The sequence below is a fragment of the Sebastes umbrosus genome, unplaced genomic scaffold (genome assembly GCF_015220745.1).
Source record: "Sebastes umbrosus isolate fSebUmb1 unplaced genomic scaffold, fSebUmb1.pri scaffold_128_arrow_ctg1, whole genome shotgun sequence".
NCBI lineage: Eukaryota > Metazoa > Chordata > Actinopteri > Perciformes > Sebastidae > Sebastes > Sebastes umbrosus.
This window is the reverse complement of record NW_023618456.1, coordinates 30,001-51,843: the sequence shown is the minus strand read 5'-3', so window position 1 is coordinate 51,843 and position 21,843 is coordinate 30,001. Positions and strand designations below refer to the sequence as shown.

General features: G+C 45.4%; 1 protein-coding gene across 5 annotated transcripts in view; it reads right to left on the bottom strand.

The window, feature by feature from the left end:
* The window catches only part of pex5lb (peroxisomal biogenesis factor 5-like b), a 49,720-nt gene that overhangs the window by 17,198 nt on the left and 10,679 nt on the right, over nucleotides 1–21,843 (bottom strand). For 2 of the 5 annotated variants that reach the window (XR_005205937.1, XM_037762976.1), the window contains exons 2-8: nucleotides 20,690–20,785; nucleotides 12,480–12,594; nucleotides 4,017–4,331; nucleotides 3,590–3,710; nucleotides 2,848–2,935; nucleotides 2,040–2,138; nucleotides 294–413 (exon numbers count right to left, since the gene is read on the bottom strand). Coding sequence is in view for 4 of the 5 variants with exons in the window: in XM_037762976.1 (XP_037618904.1) it covers nucleotides 294–413; nucleotides 2,040–2,138; nucleotides 2,848–2,935; nucleotides 3,590–3,710; nucleotides 4,017–4,331; nucleotides 12,480–12,594; nucleotides 20,690–20,785 (954 nt within the window). In the remaining variant the exon portion in view is untranslated. The remainder of the gene's footprint in view (nucleotides 1–293; nucleotides 414–2,039; nucleotides 2,139–2,847; nucleotides 2,936–3,589; nucleotides 3,711–4,016; nucleotides 4,332–12,479; nucleotides 12,595–20,689; nucleotides 20,786–21,843) is intronic. The other 3 variants (XM_037762977.1, XM_037762980.1, XM_037762979.1) reach the window with 3 other exon arrangements.

Below are 21,843 nucleotides of genomic sequence, written 5' to 3'. Positions count from 1 at the left end.
AGCTCTGCTCTGTCTAGCTCTGCTTTTCCTGTCAATGTGTGAAACCCAAAGTGTTTCCATCCTTTACTGGATGTGTAGTGTTTACCACGCTGGATTTAACGTTTTAGACTCTCTGAGGTTTGTTTTGGTTGACGGATACGGAACGGATATGACGTCACGTTACTCAGACTACCACAATAAAAGCGGTAACCTCCTTCTTCCTCCACATAGACTCAGATGAAGCAGATAGATCCATTATATTAATATATATCCCCCCCCCTCTCACCAGAGAGGTCAGCAGGTTATGAACTCACCTTCTCTACAGGTGAGACGGAGGGCTGGACCGACCCCTGACCCTCAGACTCCTCCAGCCAGTTCCTCCGAGCCAGCTCCTCCCACTCCGCCTGCATCTTATCCCAGAACTCTGTGTCCGACTGAAACACAACACGTCACGTTAGAAACACAGAGCCTGACTGTTGGCTCCTACATTTCCCATAATGCAGTATGTCTTCCTGGTAAACAGACAGTCCAGTTAGAGTCTTTAAACTCCACATGAATGAAAGTGAATGTCTGATGTGTTGTTAGTGAGATGCACCCTGGGAGTCGTATTCCTTCACTTATATTTAGGGATGCACCGATACCTTGTACTACTTGTACTCGATCTGAATGAAGTGGTATCGGTGCGTCACTATTTCTATTGTTATGTGTCATGTCTTTATGTTACACTATAACTAATAAAACTGATCCTGCTTTAGGAAACATTCAGATTATTAACAGAACAGAACTTTGAAATGTGGCTTTACAGCAGAATGAAAGCAGCAGCCGGAGCTCCACTCCACTGCTGGACCTCACTAAATACAGTAACTATATGTTATCATGGACTCGTATGTAAAACCGCGTCAGTCCGTCAGCAGCGTCCTCGGCGTCTCTGAGGATTAAAACACCTGAACTGTGATGAGGACGAGCTTTTAATCAGACGAGACGCTGCGATTGGTCCACTGAACCGAGCTGACGGGATTGAAGAGCACCAACGCTTCGACACCGGAGTCTGAGATGAACTGCACTTTAATCACCGAGTCTGGTGGAGTCCACGCCGCCACCGGTCAGGGGGGGGGACCTACTCAATATCAGGCAGGTGGTCATCATGTTATGGCTGATCCGTGTATATAGATATACAGTATATACATACTGTATATCTATATACAGTATATACTGTATATATACTAGGGATGCACAGATACCACTTTGTTTCAGACCGAGATCTGAGGTGGATCGCAGCCACAGCTTTACAGCGCTCCCCGCCCGGACCTCGCCGCACCGTGACGGGGCTCCCTGCTCCCGGTACACCGTCGACCCCCAGGGTGGGGCTCGGCCCACGTAAAGGCGTCAGGGGTCTGCGGTGATGTCAGCAGCCCACCCGACCCGTCTTGAAACACGGACCAAGGAGTCTAACGCACGTTTGAGTCAGAGGGTGCAAGCAAAACCCCGTGGTGCAATGAAAGTGAGGGCCGGCATGCGCCGGCTGAGGTGGCATCCCGGCCCAGCGGGGAAATATATATATATACATATATATACAGTATTTATATATATATATATACTGTATATATATATGTATACTACATATATATTCTTTTCTTCAGTGTCCGATATGAGAACTGATGCTGAGTCTGCAGCTTCCTGCTGACCTGAGAGCAGCGTTATTAATCTGAATGTTGCTGAATCAGAGTTCTCAGATAACAGGAAGTACAGATCTGTGATCAGCTACACGATGATATCTGATATCAGATATCTGATCTCTGATATTGAACACTGAGCTGCTGTAGAGCGGTCCGTCCTCACGGACGCTGCTGGGAAGAGGAGACTTCTTTAGAACGGGGGGGTTTAGCTGGAGAGTGAAGGACAAACTGAAGTTCATAGTTTCACCAACAACTTTGTCCTGAAGATCAGAGTTTGTGTGTGTGTGTGTGTGTGTGTGTGTGTGTGTGTGTGTGTGTGTGTGTGTGTGTGTGTGTGTGTGTGTGTGTGTGTGTGTGTGTGCGTGTGTGTGTGTGTGTTCGTACCTCCACAGCAGCCTTCGCTCTGACAAACTCGTCCTCCAGAGACTCGTTTCTGGCCAGAAGGGAACGAGTCCGTCGGCGCTGTCGGGACGCCGCGCTGTCCTGAAGACACACAGAGGACAGCCAGCAGCCGTCAGTGAGACAGTACAGACAGTAGAGACAGTGAGACACTAGAGACAGAAGAGACAGTAGAGACACTAGAGACAGTAGAGACAGTGAGACAGTAGAGACAGTAGAGACAGTAGAGACAGTGAGACACTAGAGACAGAAGAGACAGTAGAGACACTAGAGACAGTAGAGACAGTGAGACAGTAGAGACAGTAGAGACAGTAGAGACAGTGAGACACTAGAGACAGTAGAGACAGTGAGACAGTAGAGACAGTAGAGACAGTAGAGACAGTAGAGACAGTGAGACAGTAGAGACAGTAGAGACAGTGAGACACTAGAGACAGTAGAGACAGTGAGACACTAGAGACAGTAGAGACAGAAGAGACAGTGAGACAGTAGAGACAGTGAGACAGTGAGACAGTAGAGACAGTAAAGACAGTAGAGACAGTAAAGACAGTAGAGACAGTAGAGACTAAACAACAGACACCAGGAAACGTCCAGAAGGTCTTCAGAGTCGCGTTTAAAGAGACGTTAGAACACCTGAACTCAGCAGCAGGGAACATCCTATTATCCCACGCTCCCTGAACTACTCACTGGATCTGGTCCAGGTTGTTTAGTTTCTCTTCACAGCTTCAGTTCTACCCGGAGTAGAACCAGTCGAATACTGAAGTACTACAGTAGAAGTATCAGCAGCACTACTCACCTGTGTTGAAGATATGAAGTCGAGGTCATCGAAGCTGTGGATGTCGAAGGAGTTCTTGGTTAGAGGATCCGTTTTAAACTCTGCAGACCTGAAGGAACAAAATACAGAACCAGATGTTAGCATTAGCGCCGCGTTAGAGCCGCGTTAGAGCTGCGTTAGAGCCGCGTTAGAGCCGCGTTAGAGCCGCGTTAGAGCCGCGTTAGCGCCGCGTTAAGCCCGGGACACACATGGAACGTCAAGAGCACGTGGCGGCTGCGTGATAGACGCGTCGGGTGTTCACACCAGCTGCGTGTCGGCTGTGTTCCTGCTGCTGCTGTCAGCTCTTTCTTTCTACATAGAGTTTGCCTTTTAATGTCCATTTCATTTCATTATAAATATCATTTATATTTATTTTAGACGGAGAAAGGTTCAGAAGCATGTGGTAATTTGTAAATAATAGTATTAATCCACCATTAAAACCCCATACTATATTCATTCATGGAGCTCTCCAAGTCACTGCATGTTCTACAGCACTGACCGGCACATATTTCAGAATAAAAGCCTTGTGTTAACAAATGAAGGAATTCGGTCCACAGAAGAAACGCTTGAGGGCTTTTATTTTGAAATGAAAGCAGGAAGTGTTGATTTAAAAATTAGTCTTTTTTTCATTTCCGTAACATATTCTACAGATAGACCTCGAAACTGTATTAATCTTTCTGATATGATGTTAATATACAGTCAATAGATCGGCAGCCATATTCACCAAAGCAGTTCACTGGAGGAGTGGTGGGAGGTGCATCTCTTCTCGTGTCTCCTCCTGCGTCCTCCGTCCTCCACGTCCAGGTTCACCTCGTCCCATTTGTCCAGAGGAGAGGACAGACTGACTGTGAACACATCAGAGATCAGCGCTAACACGACATCACTGACATGAACCAGAACTACAGAGATAAGACAGGAAACCTGGAATCACTGAAACCACTCAGAGGTTTGACCTGAATCCTGAACCTGTGATCACATGAGACAGGAAGTGCTCATCACATTAAAAGCTCAGATTAAATCAGCCTCCGCTGGCTGAGATCAGAGCTTTTAACTAAATGAACCGACAGCAGCCCCCCCCCACTGGGAGCTTCAGCTTCAGCCTTTAGTCCACCTGACTTCCTGTTCCTGTGTGCTGGTTCAGTCTTCAGTACCTGAGTCCAGAGAGATCCTCTCAGGTGTTCTGGGGCTGTCCGGCAGGTGTTCCACCTCCACCTGGATCAGCTCCGTCTCATCAGGTCTCGTCCGGCGCCGAGGGCTCCTCGAGCTGCCCTTCCTCCTCAGAGGACTCCTCCTCTGGTCCTTGTTACTGCCGCCGCCGCCACCACTACTCACGCCGCCGCCGCCGCCGCCACCACTACTCACGCCGCCGCTGCCGCTGCTACCACCACCACCACTACTCACGCCGCCGCCGCCGCCGTCGTCCCCCGGCTCACTGAGGTCCACCAGGTCCAGAGCTGTGGACAGAACTGCAGGAGGACAGGACGGAGGTTAATGTCTGATAACTGTCTCGTGTTGCGTTCACACCAAGAGAGAAGCAAATCTTCGCCTCGCTTTATTCGCGCGAGGTGGACCGCCGGTATCATCTGTGTTCATTCACTCTAACCCAGGGGTCAGAGGTCAGGGGTCAGGGGTCAGCAACCTTTACTATCTAAAGAGACATTTTAGGCAACAAAAAAAAAAAAAATCTGTCTGGAGCCGCAAAACATGTGATCATTGTGATGAAGGTAACACAGTTTATAGTCTCAGTATATAGTTTATAAGTCTAATGCAGTGAGGGCCAAAGAGACAATGTACTACGGAGTATTAGGGCCACACTGAGGGAAAACACATCTGAGATTTACACAATAAAGTCAGAATATTACCAGAATAAAGTCGTAACATTACGAGAAAAAAAGTCGTAATATAATGAATTAAAGTCATAACTTTACGAGAATAAAGGTGTAATATTACGAGAATAAAGTCATAACTTAACGAGAAAAAGTCGTAACATTACGAGAATAAAGTCATAACTTAACGAGAATAAATTCGTAACACTACGAGAATAAAGTCATAACTTTACAAGAATAAAGTCGTAATATTACGAGAATAAAGTCAGAACTTTACAAGAATAAAGTCATAATATTACGAGAATAAAGTCAGAACTTTACGAGAATAAAGTCGTAATATTACGAAAATAAAGTCATAACTTAACGAGAAAAAGTCGTAACATTACGAGAATAAAGTCATAACTTTACAAGAATAAAGTCGTAATATTTCGAGAATAAAGTCGTAATATTACGAGAAAAAAAGTCGTAATATAATGAATTAAAGTCATAACTTTACGAGAATAAAGGTGTAATGTTACGAGAATAAAGTCATAACTTAACGAGAAAAAGTCGTAACATTACGAGAATAAAGTCATAACTTAACGAGAATAAATTCGTAACACTACGAGAATAAAGTCATAACTTAACGAGAATAAATTCGTAACACTACGAGAATAAAGTCATAACTTTACAAGAATAAAGTCGTAATATTACCAGAATAAAGTCGTAACATTACGAGAAAAAAAGTCGTAATATATTGAATTAAAGTCATAACTTTACGAGAATAAAGGTGTAATATTACGAGAATAAAGTCATAACTTAACGAGAAAAAGACGTAACATTACGAGAATAAAGTCATAACTTAACGAGAATAAATTCGTAACACTACGAGAATAAAGTCATAACTTTACAAGAATAAAGTCGTAATATTACGAGAATAAAGTCAGAACTTTACAAGAATAAAGTCGTAATATTACGAGAATAAAGTCAGAACTTTACGAGAATAAAGTCGTAATATTACGAAAATAAAATCATAACTTAACGAGAAAAAGTCGTAACATTACGAGAATAAAGTCATAACTTTACAAGAATAAAGTCGTAATATTTCGAGAATAAAGTCGTAATATTACGAGAAAAAAAGTCGTAATATAATGAATTAAATTCATAACTTTACGAGAATAAAGGTGTAATATTACGAGAATAAAGTCATAACTTAACGAGAAAAAGTCGTAACATTACGAGAATAAAGTCATAACTTAACGAGAAAAAGTCGTAACATTACAAGAATAAAGTCATAACTTAACGAGAATAAATTCGTAACACTACGAGAATGAAGTCATAACTTTACAAGAATAAAGTCGTAATATTACGAGAATAAAGTCAGAACTTTACGAGAATAAAGTCGTAATATTACGAAAATAAAGTCATAACTTTACGAGAATAAAGTCGTAATATAATGAGAATAAAGTCATAACTTTACGAGAATAGTCGTAACATTACGAAAATAAAGTCATGACTTTACGAGAATAAAGTCGTAACACTACGAGAATAAAGTCATAACTTTACAAGAATAAAGTCATAACTTAACGAGAAAAAGTCGTAACATTACGAGAATAAAGTCATAACTTTACGAGAATAAAGTCGTAATATTACGAGAATAAAGTCATAACTTAACGAGAAAAAGTCGTAACATTACAAGAATAGTCATAACTTTACGAGAATAAAGTCGTAACATTACGAGAATAAAGTCATAACTTTACGAGAATAAAGTCGTAATATTATGAGAATAAAGTCATAACTTAACGAGAAAAAGTCGTAACATTACGAGAATAAAGTCATAACTTAACGAGAATAAATTCGTAACACTACGAGAATAAAGTCATAACTTTACAAGAATAAAGTCGTAATATTACGAGAATAAAGTCAGAACTTTACAAGAATAAAGTCGTAATATTACGAGAATAAAGTCAGAACTTTACGAGAATAAAGTCGTAATATTACGAAAATAAAGTCATAACTTAACGAGAAAAAGTCGTAACATTACGAGAATAAAGTCATAACTTTACAAGAATAAAGTCGTAATATTTCGAGAATAAAGTCGTAATATTACGAGAAAAAAAGTCGTAATATAATGAATTAAAGTCATAACTTTACGAGAATAAAGGTGTAATATTACGAGAATAAAGTCATAACTTAACGAGAAAAAAAGTCGTAATATAATGAATTAAAGTCATAACTTTACGAGAATAAAGGTGTAATATTACGAGAATAAAGTCATAACTTAACGAGAAAAAGTCGTAACACTACGAGAATAAAGTCAGAACTTAACGAGAATAAAGTCGTAATATAATGAGAATAAAGTCATAACTTAACGAGAAAAAGTCGTAACATTACGAGAATAAAGTCATAACTTTACAAGAATAAAGTCGTAATATTTCGAGAATAAAGTCATAATATTACGAGAAAAAAAATCGTAATATAATGAATTAAAGTCATAACTTTACGAGAATAAAGGTGTAATATTACGAGAATAAAGTCATAACTTAACGAGAAAAAGTCGTAACATTACGAGAATAAAGTCATAACTTAACGAGAAAAAGTCGTAACATTACGAGAATAAAGTCATAACTTAACGAGAATAAATTCGTAACACTACGAGAATAAAGTCATAACTTAACGAGAAAAAGTCGTAACATTACGAGAATAAAGTCGTAACATTGCGAGAATAAAGTCGTAACTTAACAAGAAAAAGTCGTAACATTACGAGAACAAAGTCATAACTTTACAAGAATAAAGTCGTAATATTACGAGAATAAAGTCATAATTTAACGAGAATAAAGTCATAATTTAACGAGAAAAAGTCGTAACATTACGAGAATAAAGTCATAATATTACGAGAATAAAGTCGCAATATTACGAGAATAAAGTCGTAACATTACGAGAATAAAGTCGTAATATTACGAGAATAAAGTCATAACTTAACGAGAAAAAGTCGTAACATTACGAGAATAAAGTCGTAACATTGCGAGAATAAAGTCGTAACTTAACAAGAAAAAGTCGTAACATTACGAGAATAAAGTCATAACTTTACGAGAATAAAGTCGTAATATTACGAGAATAAAGTCGTAACTTAACGAGAAAAAGTCGTAACATTACGAGAATAAAGTCGTAACTTAAGAAAAAGTCGTAACATTACGAGAATAAAGTCATAACTTTACGAGAATAAAGTCGTAATATTACGAGAATAAAGTCGTAACTTAACGAGAAAAAGTCGTAACATTACGAGAATAAAGTCGTAACATTACGAGAATAAAGTCGTAACATTACGAGAATAAAGTCGTAACTTAACAAGAAAAAGTCGTAACTTTACGAGAAAAAATTACTACTTTAAAATATTCTGACTTTATTCTCTAAATCTCAGATTATTTTTTCCTCAATGTGGCCCTAATACTCCGTCGTACCTATTTAAATGTGATTAGATGTCTTTGAGCTCTATAATCAATAACTCCTGAATATTAGACTCAATGTTCATCTGAAGGAACAGAGATATGTTATTGTCTGTATGAACTCAGTGACCTTTAAAGGTCATCATCAAACCCTGAAACACGAACTCACAGTTTGATCTCCAGCTGGACCAGAACACATGAAACCACAGCTGCTGTCGTTTAGTCTTCTAGTCTTCTAGTCGTTCAGTCTTCTAGTCTTTCAGGCTTCTAGTCTTCTAGTCGTTCAGTCTTCTAGTCTTTCAGTCTTTTAGTCGTTCAGTCTTCTAGTCTTTCAGGCTTCTAGTCTTCTAGTTCTTTAGTCGTTCAGTCTTCTAGTCTTTCAGGCTTCTAGTCTTCTAGTTATTTAGTTGTTCAGTCTTCTAGTCTTTCAGTCTTCTAGTCTTTCAGGCTTCTAGTCTTCTAGTCTTCTAGTCTTTCAGTCTTCTAGTCTTTCAGTCTTCTAGTCTTCTAATCTTTCAGTCTTCTAGTCTTCTAGTCTTTCAGTCTTGTAGTCTTTCAGTCTTCTAGTCGTTTAGTCTTCTAGTCTTTCAGTCTTTCAGTCTTCTAGTCGTTTAGTCGTTTAGATGTTTAGACGTTTAGTCGTTTAGTCTTCTAGTCTTTCATTCCTCTAGTCTTCTAGTCTTTCATTCTTCTAGTCTTGTATTCTTTCAGTCTTCTGGTCGTTTAGTCTTCTAGTCTTCTAGTATTTTAGTCGTTTAGTCTTCTAGTCTTTCAGTCTTCTAGTCGTTCAGTCTTCTAGTCTTCTAGTCTTTCAGTCTTCTAGTCGTTTAGTCGTTTAGTCTTCTAGTCTTTCAGTCTTCTAGTCTTCTAGTCTTTCAGTCTTCTAGTCTTCTAGTCTTTCAGTCTTCTAGTCTTCTAGTCTTTCAGTCTTCTAGTCTTTCAGGCTTCTAGTCTTCTAGTCTTTCAGTCTTTTTAGTCTTTCAGTCTTCTAGTCTTTCAGTCTTCTAGTCTAGAGGAGGACAGAGCAGACAGGAGGAGGACAGGAGGACAGAGCAGACAGGAGGAGGCCAGGAGGACAGAGCAGACAGGAGGAGGCCAGGAGGACAGAGCAGACAGGAGGAGGACAGGAGGACAGAGCAGACAGGAGGAGGACAGGAGGACGGAGCAGAAGGGAGGAGGACAGAGCAGACGGGAGGAGGACAGAGCAGACAGGAGGACAGAGCAGATGGGAGGAGGACAGGAGGAAAGAGCAGACGGGAGGAGGACAGAGCAGACAGGAGGACAGAGCAGACAGGAGGAGGACAGAACAGACAGGAGGAGGACAGGAGGAAGGAGCAGAAGGGAGGAGGACAGAGCAGACGGGAGGAGGACAGGAGGACAGGAGGACAGGAGGACGGAGCAGAAGGGAGGAGGACAGAACAGACGGGAGGAGGACAGGAGGACTGGAGGACAGGAGGACAGGAGGACAGGAGGACAGGAGGACGGAGCAGAAGGGAGGAGGACAGGAGGACAGGAGGACGCAGCAGAAGGGAGGAGGACAGAGCAGAAAGGAGGAGGACAGGAGGACAGGAGGACGGAGCAGAAGGGAGGAGGACAGGAGGACAGGAGGACAGGAGGACGCAGCAGAAGGGAGGAGGACAGAGCAGACAGGAGGAGGACAGGAGGACAGGAGGACGGAGCAGAAGGGAGGAGGACAGAGCAGACAGGAGGAGGACAGGAGGACAGGAGGACAGGAGGACAGGAGGACGGAGCAGAAGGGAGGAGGACAGAGCAGACAGGAGGACGGAGCAGAAGGGAGGACGGAGCAGAAGGGAGGAGGACAGAGCAGACGGGAGGAGGAGAGGAGGACGGAGCAGACGGGAGGAGGACAGAGCAGACAGGAGGAGGACAGGAGGACGGAGCAGAAGGGAGGACAGAGCAGACAGGAGGAGGACAGGAGGACAGAGCAGAAGGGAGGAGGACAGAGCAGACAGGAGGACAGAGCAGAAGGGAGGAGGACAGAGCAGACAGGAGGAGGACAGAGCAGACAGGAGGAGGACAGGAGGACAGAGCAGACAGGAGGAGGACAGGAGGACAGAGCAGAAGGGAGGAGGACAGGGCAGACAGGAGGACAGAGCAGAAGGGAGGAGGACAGAGCAGACAGGAGGAGGACAGAGCAGACAGGAGGAGGACAGAGCAGACAGGAGGAGGACAGGAGGACAGAGCAGACAGGAGGAGGACAGAGCAGACAGGAGGAGGACAGGAGGACAGAGCAGACGGGAGGAGGACAGAGCAGACAGGAGGAGGACAGGAGGACAGAGCAGACAGGAGGAGGACAGAGCAGACAGGAGGAGGACAGGAGGACAGAGCAGACAGGAGGAGGACAGAGCAGACAGGAGGAGGACAGAGCAGACAGGAGGAGGACAGGAGGACAGAGCAGACGGGAGGAGGACAGAGCAGACAGGAGGAGGACAGGAGGACAGAGCAGACAGGAGGAGGACAGAGCAGACAGGAGGAGGACAGAGCAGACAGGAGGAGGACAGGAGGACAGAGCAGACGGGAGGAGGACAGAGCAGACAGGAGGAGGACAGGAGGACAGAGCAGACAGGAGGAGGACAGAGCAGACAGGAGGAGGACAGGAGGACAGAGCAGACAGGAGGAGGACAGAGCAGACAGGAGGACAGGAGGACGGAGCAGAAGGGAGGTGTTAATTAATGGGAGGTGTACCTGCTGAGTCGGAGGTGACAGATGGGCACAGAGGAGGACGGAGGACAGCCAAGGACACAAAGTTAGAGGAGGACAGGAAGAGAGAGAGGGAGACGAAGAAGAGGGGAGGTTAGAGGAGGAATAAAAGGTGAAGGATGGAGAGAAGACAGAAAACAGGAGGGTGGATGTTGTTGTCGAGGATGAACACAGATATCGGCTGAATTAGAGCCAACGATGGATCAGAGGGATTATTACTATCATCCATCCTGTCTAGATAGAGGGGGAGATAGAGGGGAGATAGAGGGGAGATAGAGGGGAGATAGAGGGGAGATAGAGGGGGAGATAGAGGGGTTGATAGAGGGGGAGTTAGAGGGGGAGTTAGAGGGGAGATAGAGGGGGTGATAGAGGGGTTGATAGAGGGGAGATAGAGGGGAGATAGAGGGGGAGATAGAGGGGGAGTTAGAGGGGAGATAGAGGGGGTGATAGAGGGGTTGATAGAGGGGAGATAGAGGGGAGATAGAGGGGGAGATAGAGGGGGAGATAGAGGGGAGATAGAGGGGAGATAGAGGGGGAGTTAGAGGGGGAGTTAGAGGGGAGATAGAGGGGGTGATAGAGGGGTTGATAGAGGGGAGATAGAGGGGAGATAGAGGGGGAGATAGAGGGGGAGATAGAGGGGTTGATAGAGGGGAGATAGAGGGGAGATAGAGGGGGAGATAGAGGGGGAGATAGAGGGGTTGATAGAGGGGAGATAGAGGGGGAGATGGAGGGGAGATAGAGGGGGAGATAGAGGGGAGATAGAGGGGAGTTAGAGGGGAGATAGAGGGGGAGATGGAGGGAGATGGAGGGAGATGGAGGGAGATAGAGGGGGAGATGGAGGGAGATAGAGGGGTAGATAGAGGGGAGATAGAGGGGAGATAGAGGGGGAGATAGATGGTAGATAGAGGGGGAGATAGAGGGGGGAGATAGAGGGGTTGATAGAGGGGAGATAGAGGGGGAGATAGAGGGGTAGATAGAGGGGGAGATAGAGGGGAGATAGAGGGGGAGATAGATGGTAGATAGAGGGGGAGATAGAGGGGGGAGATAGAGGGGTTGATAGAGGGGAGATAGAGGGGAGATAGAGGGGGAGATAGATGGTAGATAGAGGGGGAGATAGAGGGGGGAGATAGAGGGGTTGATAGAGGGGAGATAGAGGGGGAGATAGAGGGGTAGATAGAGGGGGAGATAGAGGGGGGAGATAGAGGGGGAGATAGAGGGGGAGATGGAGGGAGATAGAGGGGAGATAGAGGGGAGATAGAGGGGGAGATAGAGGGAGATAGAGGGGTAGATAGAGGGGAGATAGAGGGGGAGATAGAGGGTAGATAGAGGGGGAGATAGAGGGGAGATAGAGGGGGAGATAGAGGGGGAGATGGAGGGAGATAGAGGGGAGATAGAGGGGAGATAGAGGGGGAGATAGAGGGGGAGATGGAGGGAGATAGAGGGGTAGATAGAGGGGAGATAGAGGGGAGATAGAGGGGAGATAGAGGGGGAGATAGAGGGGGAGATGGAGGGAGATAGAGGGGTAGATAGAGGGGAGATAGAGGGGAGATAGAGGGGAGATAGAGGGGAGATAGAGGGGAGATAGAGGGAAGATAGAGGGGGAGATGGAGGGAGATGGAGGTGATGATTGGGGGGAGTCTACCTGCTGTGTTGGAGGTGAGAGGTCGGATGGGGGGGGCGTCGCTCCGGCTCTCTGACAGGAAGTCATCGATGGAGGGACTCAGCAGGGGTCGACTCTCCTGCTGCTCCCGGACCAGCTGGAGACCAGAACCACCAGTTAGACACCACAGACCAGAACCACCAGTTAGACACCACAGAACAGAACCACCAGTTAGACACCACAGAACAGAACCACCAGTTAGACACCACAGAACAGAACCACCGGTTAGACACCACAGAACAGAACCACCGGTTAGACACCACAGAACAGAACCACCGGTTAGACACCACAGAACAGAACCACCGGTTAGACACCACAGACCAGAACCACCGGTTAGACACCACAGACCAGAATCATCGGTTAGACACCACAGACCAGAACCATCGGTTAGACACCACAGACCAGAACCATCGGTTAGACACCACAGACCAGAACCACCGGTTAGACACCACAGACCAGAACCACCGGTTAGACACCACAGACCAGAACCATCGGTTAGACACCACAGACCAGAACCATCGGTTAGACACCACAGACCAGAACCACCGGTTAGACACCACAGACCAGAACCATCGGTTAGACACCACAGACCAGAACCATCGGTTAGACACCACAGACCAGAACCATCGGTTAGACACCACAGACCAGAACCATCGGTTAGACACCACAGACCAGAACCACCGGTTAGACACCACAGACCAGAACCACCGGTTAGACACCACAGACTAGAACCACCAGTTAGACACCACAGACTCTACCACCACTCTCTACCGCCTCTCTTTACTGCTCTCTACCGCCTCTCTTTACCACTCTCTACCGCCTCTCTTTACCACTCTCTACCGCCTCTCTTTACCACTCTCTACCGCCTTTCTTTACCGCCTTTCTCTACCGCCTCTCTTTACCACTCTCTACCGCCTTTCTCTACCGCCTCTCTTTACCACTCTCTACCGCCTTTCTTTACCGTCTTTCTTTACCGCTCTCTACCGCCTCTCTTTACCGCCCTCTACCGCCTCTCTTTACCGCCTCTCTTGACCACCTCTCTTGACCGCCTCTCTTGACCGCCTCTCTTGACCACCCTCTACCACCCTCTACCACCTTTCCTTACCGCCCTTCTTGACCGCCTCTCTTTACCGCCCTCTACCACCTTTCTTGACCGCCTCTCTTGACCGCCTCTCTTTACCGCCCTCTACCACCTTTCTTGACCGCCTCTCTGGACCGCCTCTCTTGACCGCCTCTCTCTACCGCCTCTCTTTACCACTCTCTACCGCCTTTCTTTACCGCCCTCTACCGCTTCTCTTTACTGCCTTTCTCTACCGCCTCTCTTTACCACTCTCTACCGCCTTTCTTTACCGCTCTCTACCGCCTCTCTTTACCGCCTCTCTTTACCGCCTCTCTTGACCGCCTCTCTTGACCGCCTCTCTCTACCGCCTCTCTTTACCACTCTCTACCGCCTTTCTTTACCGCTCTCTACCGCCTCTCTTTACCGCCCTCTACCGCCTCTCTTGACCGCCTCTCTTGACCGCCTCTCTTGACCGCCTCTCTTGACCGCCTCTCTTGACCACCCTCTACCACCTTTCCTTACCGCCCTTCTTGACCGCCTCTCTTGACCGCCTCTCTTGACCGCCCTCGACCGCCTCTCTTGACCGCCTCTCTTGACCGCCTCTCTTGACCGCCCTCGACTGCCTCTCTGGACCGCCTCTCTTGACCGCCTCTCTTGACCACCCTCTACCACCTTTCCTTACCGCCCTTCTTGACCGCCTCTCTTGACCGCCTCTCTTGACCGCCTCTCTTTACCACCTCTCTTGACCGCCTCTCTTGACCGCCCTCGACCGCCTCTCTCTACCGCCTCTCTCTACCGCCTCTCTCTACCGCCTCTCTCTACCGCCTCTCTTTACCACTCTCTACCGCCTTTCTTTACCGCCTCTCTTTACCACCTCTCTTGACCATCCTCGACCGCCTCTCTCGACCGCCTCTCTCTACCGCCTCTCTCTACCGCCTCTCTCTACCGCCTCTCTTTACCACTCTCTACCGCCTTTCTTTACCGCCTCTCTTTACCACCTCTCTTGACCATCCTCGACCGCCTCTCTCGACCGCCTCTCTCGACCGCCTCTCTCGACCGCCTCTCTTGACCGCCCTTCTTTATCACGCTGAACCACATTGAAGTCTTAATGATCATCGTGAGCACAGATGGCGCTCGCCTGTGACTCTGCTGTCTGTTGTATTAAGTCCAACGTACACAAGCGATAAATGACAGGACGTGAAGTCGGGACTCTCCGCTAGCTCTTTTATTCATTTAGATTTTATAGAGACCGAAAACTCTCGAACAAACCAACAACCTCTTCTGATCCGGTCACACCGCGAGGAGAAAATCAGATTTCTAAATTGATCTGAGAAGAATCTCCTCAACAACTTCAAACTGAGTCTTTCACAGAATTTCATAGTTTATGAAACAGACGAGAGAATGACCAACACGCCTGTAGCCTCTCTGTGTGTTAGTAGTAGTGGTGCTGTTGTACGGAGGGATAGAGACTCGTATAGTGGATGTTCTGTCTACGTGTTCACAGAACCAGATCACACGTCTTCATCTGACGATGATCCAAACACGACATGCTGTTTATATGACCCGTATCACATTCACTATATCGTCCTATTCAGAATAACAGTGGAGTATTAGTGTGAATGTAAACACAGTCATTACTGCCAGCTCTCCGGGGGTTGCTGAAAGGCATTCTGGGAAACGCAGGACAAAGTACAACCTTTAATTCAGTGGTTCAGTCAGTGTGTGTGTGTGTGTGTGTGTGTGTGTCTGGCCTCCTAATCCTAATCCACACAGCCGTGTACTTTCACATGCCAACTGGAATATGTTTGTATTTAATCCTGTGAAAGAGCAGAACAGCACCGCGTCCACTAAAAGACATCCAGACTAAACCTCACTTCAACCAGCAGGACAAACGCCACAACAAAGACTAGATCACACACAGGTTATTAATAGAATATAAAAGAAACACATTTATCTAGATACCATCATACCTATATATCATACCATATAGATATATATATGGTATGTAGATTATATCCCTGTATCTAGATCCTTGTACAGTCTCTAGGTTGTATTGTTTTATCTAGATTGTATCCTGGTATCTGGGTTCTTGTATCTAGATCTTATTCTTGTATCTAGTTCCTTGTAAGTTTAGTTTGTATCTGATATTTGACTCTCGATTATATTCTTGTATCTAGATCGTATCATTACATCTAGATCGTATCATTAGATCTAGATCGTATCATTAGATCTAGATCGTATCATTACATCTAGATCGTATCATTAGATCTAGATCGTATCATTACATCTAGATCGTATCATTAGATCTAGATCGTATCATTAGATCTAGATCGTATCATTACATCTAGATCGTATCATTAGATCTAGATCGTATCATTAGATCTAGATCGTATCATTAGATCTAGATCGTATCATTAGATCTAGATCGTATCATTACATCTAGATCGTATCATTAGATCTAGATCGTATCATTACATCTAGATCGTATCATTAGATCTAGATCGTATCATTAGATCTAGATCGTATCATTAGATCTAGATCGTATCATTACATCTAGATCGTATCATTACATCTAGATCGTATCATTAGATCTAGATCGTATCATTAGATCTAGATCGTATCATTAGATCTAGATCCTTGTATCTAGATGTCTATCTAGCTCTGCGTCGGGGTGCAGCATCACCCTGTCGGGGTTTACAGTATTTCACTATAATGAGCCGCTAGCTGAACATTATCCTGCTTATCACACGGCTACTTACTGAAGAAATCAATATTTAGACACATAAACGCTCCTCCAGAGTCCGACATCAGAACTGTGTCCATAGCAACGGTTTGTTATACGCAGCAACGGTCTGCTATATGTAGCAACGCTCTGTTATACGTAGCAACGGTCTGTTATACGTAGCAACGGTCTGGTATACGTAGCAACGGTCTGGTATACGTAGCAACGGTTTGGTATACGTAGCAACGGTTTGGTATACGTAGCAACGGTCTGGTATACGTAGCAACGGTCTGTTATACGTAGCAACAGTCTGTTATACGTAGCAACGGTCTGGTATACGTAGCAACGGTCTGGTATACGTAGCAACGGTCTGTTATACGTAGCAACGCTCTGTTATACGTAGCAACGGTCTGGTATACGTAGCAACGCTCTGCTATACGTAGCAACGGTCTGCTATACGTAGCAACGGTCTGCTATACGTAGCAACGGTCTGGTATACATAGCAACGGTCTGCTATACGTAGCAACGGTCTGCTATACGTAGCAACGGTCTGGTATACGTAGCAACGGTCTGGTATACGTAGCAACGGTTTGTTATACGCAGCAACGGTCTGCTATATGTAGCAACGCTCTGTTATACGTAGCAACGGTCTGTTATACATAGCAACGGTCTGGTATACGTAGCAACGGTCTGGTATACGTAGCAACGGTCTGTTATACGTATCAACGGTCTGTTATACGTAGCAACGGTCTGGTATACGTAGCAACGGTCTGTTATACGTAGCAACGGTCTGTTATACGTAGCAAAGGTCTGTTATACGTAGCAACGCTCTGTTATACGTAGCAACGGTCTGGTATACGTAGCAACGCTCTGCTATACGTAGCAACGGTCTGCTATACGTAGCAACGGTCTGCTATACGTAGCAACGGTCTGGTATACGTAGCAACGGTCTGCTATACGTAGCAACGGTCTGCTATACGTAGCAACGGTCTGGTATACGTAGCAACGGTCTGCTATACGTAGCAACGGTCTGTTATACGTAGCAACGGTCTGGTATACGTAGCAACGGTCTGTTATACGTAGCAACGGTCTGTTATACGTAGCAAAGGTCTGTTATACGTAGCAACGCTCTGTTATACGTAGCAACAGTCTGGTATACGTAGCAACGCTCTGCTATACGTAGCAACGGTCTGCTATACGTAGCAACGGTCTGCTATACGTAGCAACGGTCTGGTATACGTAGCAACGGTCTGCTACACGTAGCAACGGCCTGTTATACGTAGCAACGCTCTGTTATACGTAGCAACGGTCTGGTATACATAGCAACGCTCTGCTATACGTAGCAACGGTCTATTATACGTAGCAACGGTCTGTTATACGTAGCAACGGTCTGCTATACGTAGCAACGGTCTGATATACGTAGCAACGGTCTGCTATACGTAGCAACGGCCTGCTATACATAGCAACGGTCTGTTATACGTAGCATCGCTCTGTTATACATAGCAAAGGTCTGTTATACGTAGCAACGGTCTGGTATACGTAGCAACGCTCTGCTATACGTAGCAACGCTCTGCTATACGTAGAAACGGTCTGTTATACGTAGCAACGGTCTGGTATACGTAGCAACGGTCTGGTATACGTAGCAACGGTCTGCTATACGTAGCAACGGTCTGCTATACGTAGCAACGGTCTGTTATACGTAGCAACGGTCTACTATACGTAGCAACGGTCTGTTATACGTAGCAACGCTTTGTTATACGTAGCAACAACCTGTTATACTTAGCAACGGTCTGTTATACGTAGCAACGGTCTGTTATACGTAGCAACGCTCTGTTATACGTAGCAAAGGTCTGTTATACGTAGCAACGCTCTGTTATACGTAGCAACGGTCTGGTATACGTAGCAACGCTCTGCTATACGTAGCAACGGTCTGGTATACGTAGCAACGGTCTGTTATACGTAGCAACGGTCTGGTATACGTAGCAACGCTCTGCTATACGTAGCAACGGTCTGGTATATGTAGCAACGCTCTGCTATACGTAGCAACGGTCTGCTATACGTAGCAACGGTCTGCTATACGTAGCAACGGTCTGGTATACATAGCAACGGTCTGCTATACGTAGCAACGGTCTGCTATACGTAGCAACGGTCTGGTATACGTAGCAACGGTCTGGTATACGTAGCAACGGTTTGTTATACGCAGCAACGGTCTCCTATATGTAGCAACGCTCTGTTATACGTAGCAACGGTCTGTTATACATAGCAACGGTCTGGTATACGTAGCAACGGTCTGGTATACGTAGCAACGGTCTGTTATACGTATCAACGGTCTGTTATACGTAGCAACGGTCTGGTATACGTAGCAACGGTCTGTTATACGTAGCAACGGTCTGTTATACGTAGCAAAGGTCTGTTATACGTAGCAACGCTCTGTTATACGTAGCAACGGTCTGGTATACGTAGCAACGCTCTGCTATACGTAGCAACGGTCTGCTATACGTAGCAACGGTCTGCTATACGTAGCAACGGTCTGGTATACGTAGCAACGGTCTGCTATACGTAGCAACGGTCTGCTATACGTAGCAACGGTCTGCTATACGTAGCAACGGTCTGGTATACATAGCAACGGTCTGCTATACGTAGCAACGGTCTGTTATACGTAGCAACGGTCTGGTATACGTAGCAACGGTCTGTTATACGTAGCAACGGTCTGTTATACGTAGCAAAGGTCTGTTATACGTAGCAATGCTCTGTTATACGTAGCAACAGTCTGGTATACGTAGCAACGCTCTGCTATACGTAGCAACGGTCTGCTATACGTAGCAACGGTCTGCTATACGTAGCAACGGTCTGGTATACGTAGCAACGGTCTGCTACACGTAGCAACGGCCTGTTATACGTAGCAACGCTCTGTTATACGTAGCAACGGTCTGGTATACATAGCAACGCTCTGCTATACGTAGCAACGGTCTATTATACGTAGCAACGGTCTGTTATACGTAGCAACGGTCTGCTATACGTAGCAACGGTCTGGTATACGTAGCAACGGTCTGCTATACGTAGCAACGGCCTGCTATACATAGCAACGGTCTGTTATACGTAGCATCGCTCTGTTATACATAGCAAAGGTCTGTTATACGTAGCAACGGTCTGGTATACGTAGCAACGCTCTGCTATACGTAGCAACGCTCTGCTATACGTAGAAACGGTCTGTTATACGTAGCAACGGTCTGGTATACGTAGCAACGGTCTGGTATACGTAGCAACGGTCTGCTATACGTAGCAACGGTCTGTTATACGTAGCAACGGTCTACTATACGTAGCAACGGTCTGTTATACGTAGCAACGCTTTGTTATACGTAGCAACAACCTGTTATACTTAGCAACGGTCTGTTATACGTAGCAACGGTCTGTTATACGTAGCAACGCTCTGTTATACGTAGCAAAGGTCTGTTATACGTAGCAACGCTCTGTTATACGTAGCAACGGTCTGGTATACGTAGCAACGGTCTGCTATACGTAGCAACGGGCTGGTATACGTAGCAACGGCCTGCTATACGTAGGAACGGCCTGCTAGACGTAGCAACGGCCTGCTATACGTAGCAACGGTCTGCTATACGTAGCAACGGGCTGCTATACGTAGCAACGGTCTGCTATACGTAGCAACGCTCTGTTATACGTAGCAAAGGTCTGTTATACGTAGCAACGGTCTGCTATACGTAGCAACGGTCTGCTATACGTAGCAACGGTCTGCTATACATAGCAACGGCCTGCTATACGTAGCAACGGTCTGCTATACGTAGCAACGGTCTGCTATACGTAGCAACGGTCTGTTATACATAGCAACGGTCTGCTATACGTAGCAACGGTCTGTTATACATAGCAACGGTCTGCTATACGTAGCAACGGCCTGCTATACATAGCAAAGGTCTGTTATACGTAGCAACGCTCTGTTATACGTAGCAACGGTCTGCTATACGTAGCAACGCTCTGTTATACATAGCAACGGTCTGCTATACGTAGCAACGGCCTGCTATACATAGCAAAGGTCTGTTATACGTAGCAACGCTCTGGTATACGTAGCAACGGTCTGGTATACGTAGCAACGGTCTGGTATACGTAGCAACGCTCTGCTATACGTAGCAACGCTCTGTTATACGTAGCAACGGTCTGGTATACGTAGCAACGCTCTGCTATACGTAGCAACGCTCTGTTATACGTAGCAACGGTCTGCTATACGTAGCAACAGTCTGTTATAAAGAGATAACAGACCGTAGAACGCCGTGATTGACCAATCAGAATCGAGTATTCAACAGAGCCATGTAATAAGCAAAAATAAAATAAAAAGAACAAAAATAAATCTCTGAGCAGTGCGAAATAAAAAAAAACAAGCGAGGTCGTCATGCCAACCTTGGTTGTCACGGTGAGGAGGGGGTTTCCTTCTGAGGATGCCTTTTTAGCAGGAAGCTCCTTCAGCACCATGGCAACGACCCTTTGCCCTTTCCCCTACAACAGGCAGATCGACAGGTTCATTCACTCAGACGCTGTCACATGCTTTAAAGACTTATCTACTAGTTTACCTTATTGCTCTTTATCTTGGAACCAAACTCTTCATGAAATGATCACAATTAAAGTCAGACATGAAAAATTGTAAATGATTAAAGAAAGAATCTAGTTTGGACATCATGATGAGTTTGTCACAAAAAAAGATATATTACCCATTTAATTTATTGATCTCTTTATATGAAATATGAAATGGTAGGCAGGCTTGGGGAGCAACGCAACACATGGAACGGCGTTACGTAATTAGGATTTAAAAAATAACTATTCCATCACAGTTCCAGAAAGAAAAGACGTAATTAAAGTACTAATACATTCAACTGAAAAGACATTTTAAAGTAAAGAAAGACATACTAGCATGCACATGAGTACACATCACAACTCTTGAGGACTTGTTCAGTGTGTGAATTAGAAAGATAGTTCAGCCTTCCAGCTGTGAGAACGCTGTCATCATCCAAACACTTTAATCTAAAGAAACATTTACAGGTTCAAACAACTACTGCCGGAATATGCTTCATGAAAGATGAGACGTTTTTCAAGGATATAATCTAGATATAACCCAGATATAATCTAGATACAAAGATACGATCCAGATCCACGTTGCATGAAACTGCTATTTGTAACTGTAAACACTGATGTTTTGTTTTCTTCTATTCCCGCTCCTGATAATCCATTTAATCTGAGAGCGTCCTGACAGACGTCAACCTCATTCCAGATCAGTCCACCAAACCACTGCGTCTCCACCACACAGGTTTCTACCCGTGTTCTGGCCCCCGTGGCCCCGGCGCTGGAACACGGGGTAACGTGGGTTCTCTGTGAATTATAGAGCAACGTCTAGACCTGCTCTGTGAAGATAACGCCTGTGGTCATTCGTCACTATATAAATAAATAGAAATATAAATAATAACTGCTGGCGGAGAGAGACGAGCTGCTGGAGTGAAGTCTCCATCAGAGCACTCAGCGGGCAGGACGGCGTTATCAATAAAACATCATCCACTTTTATT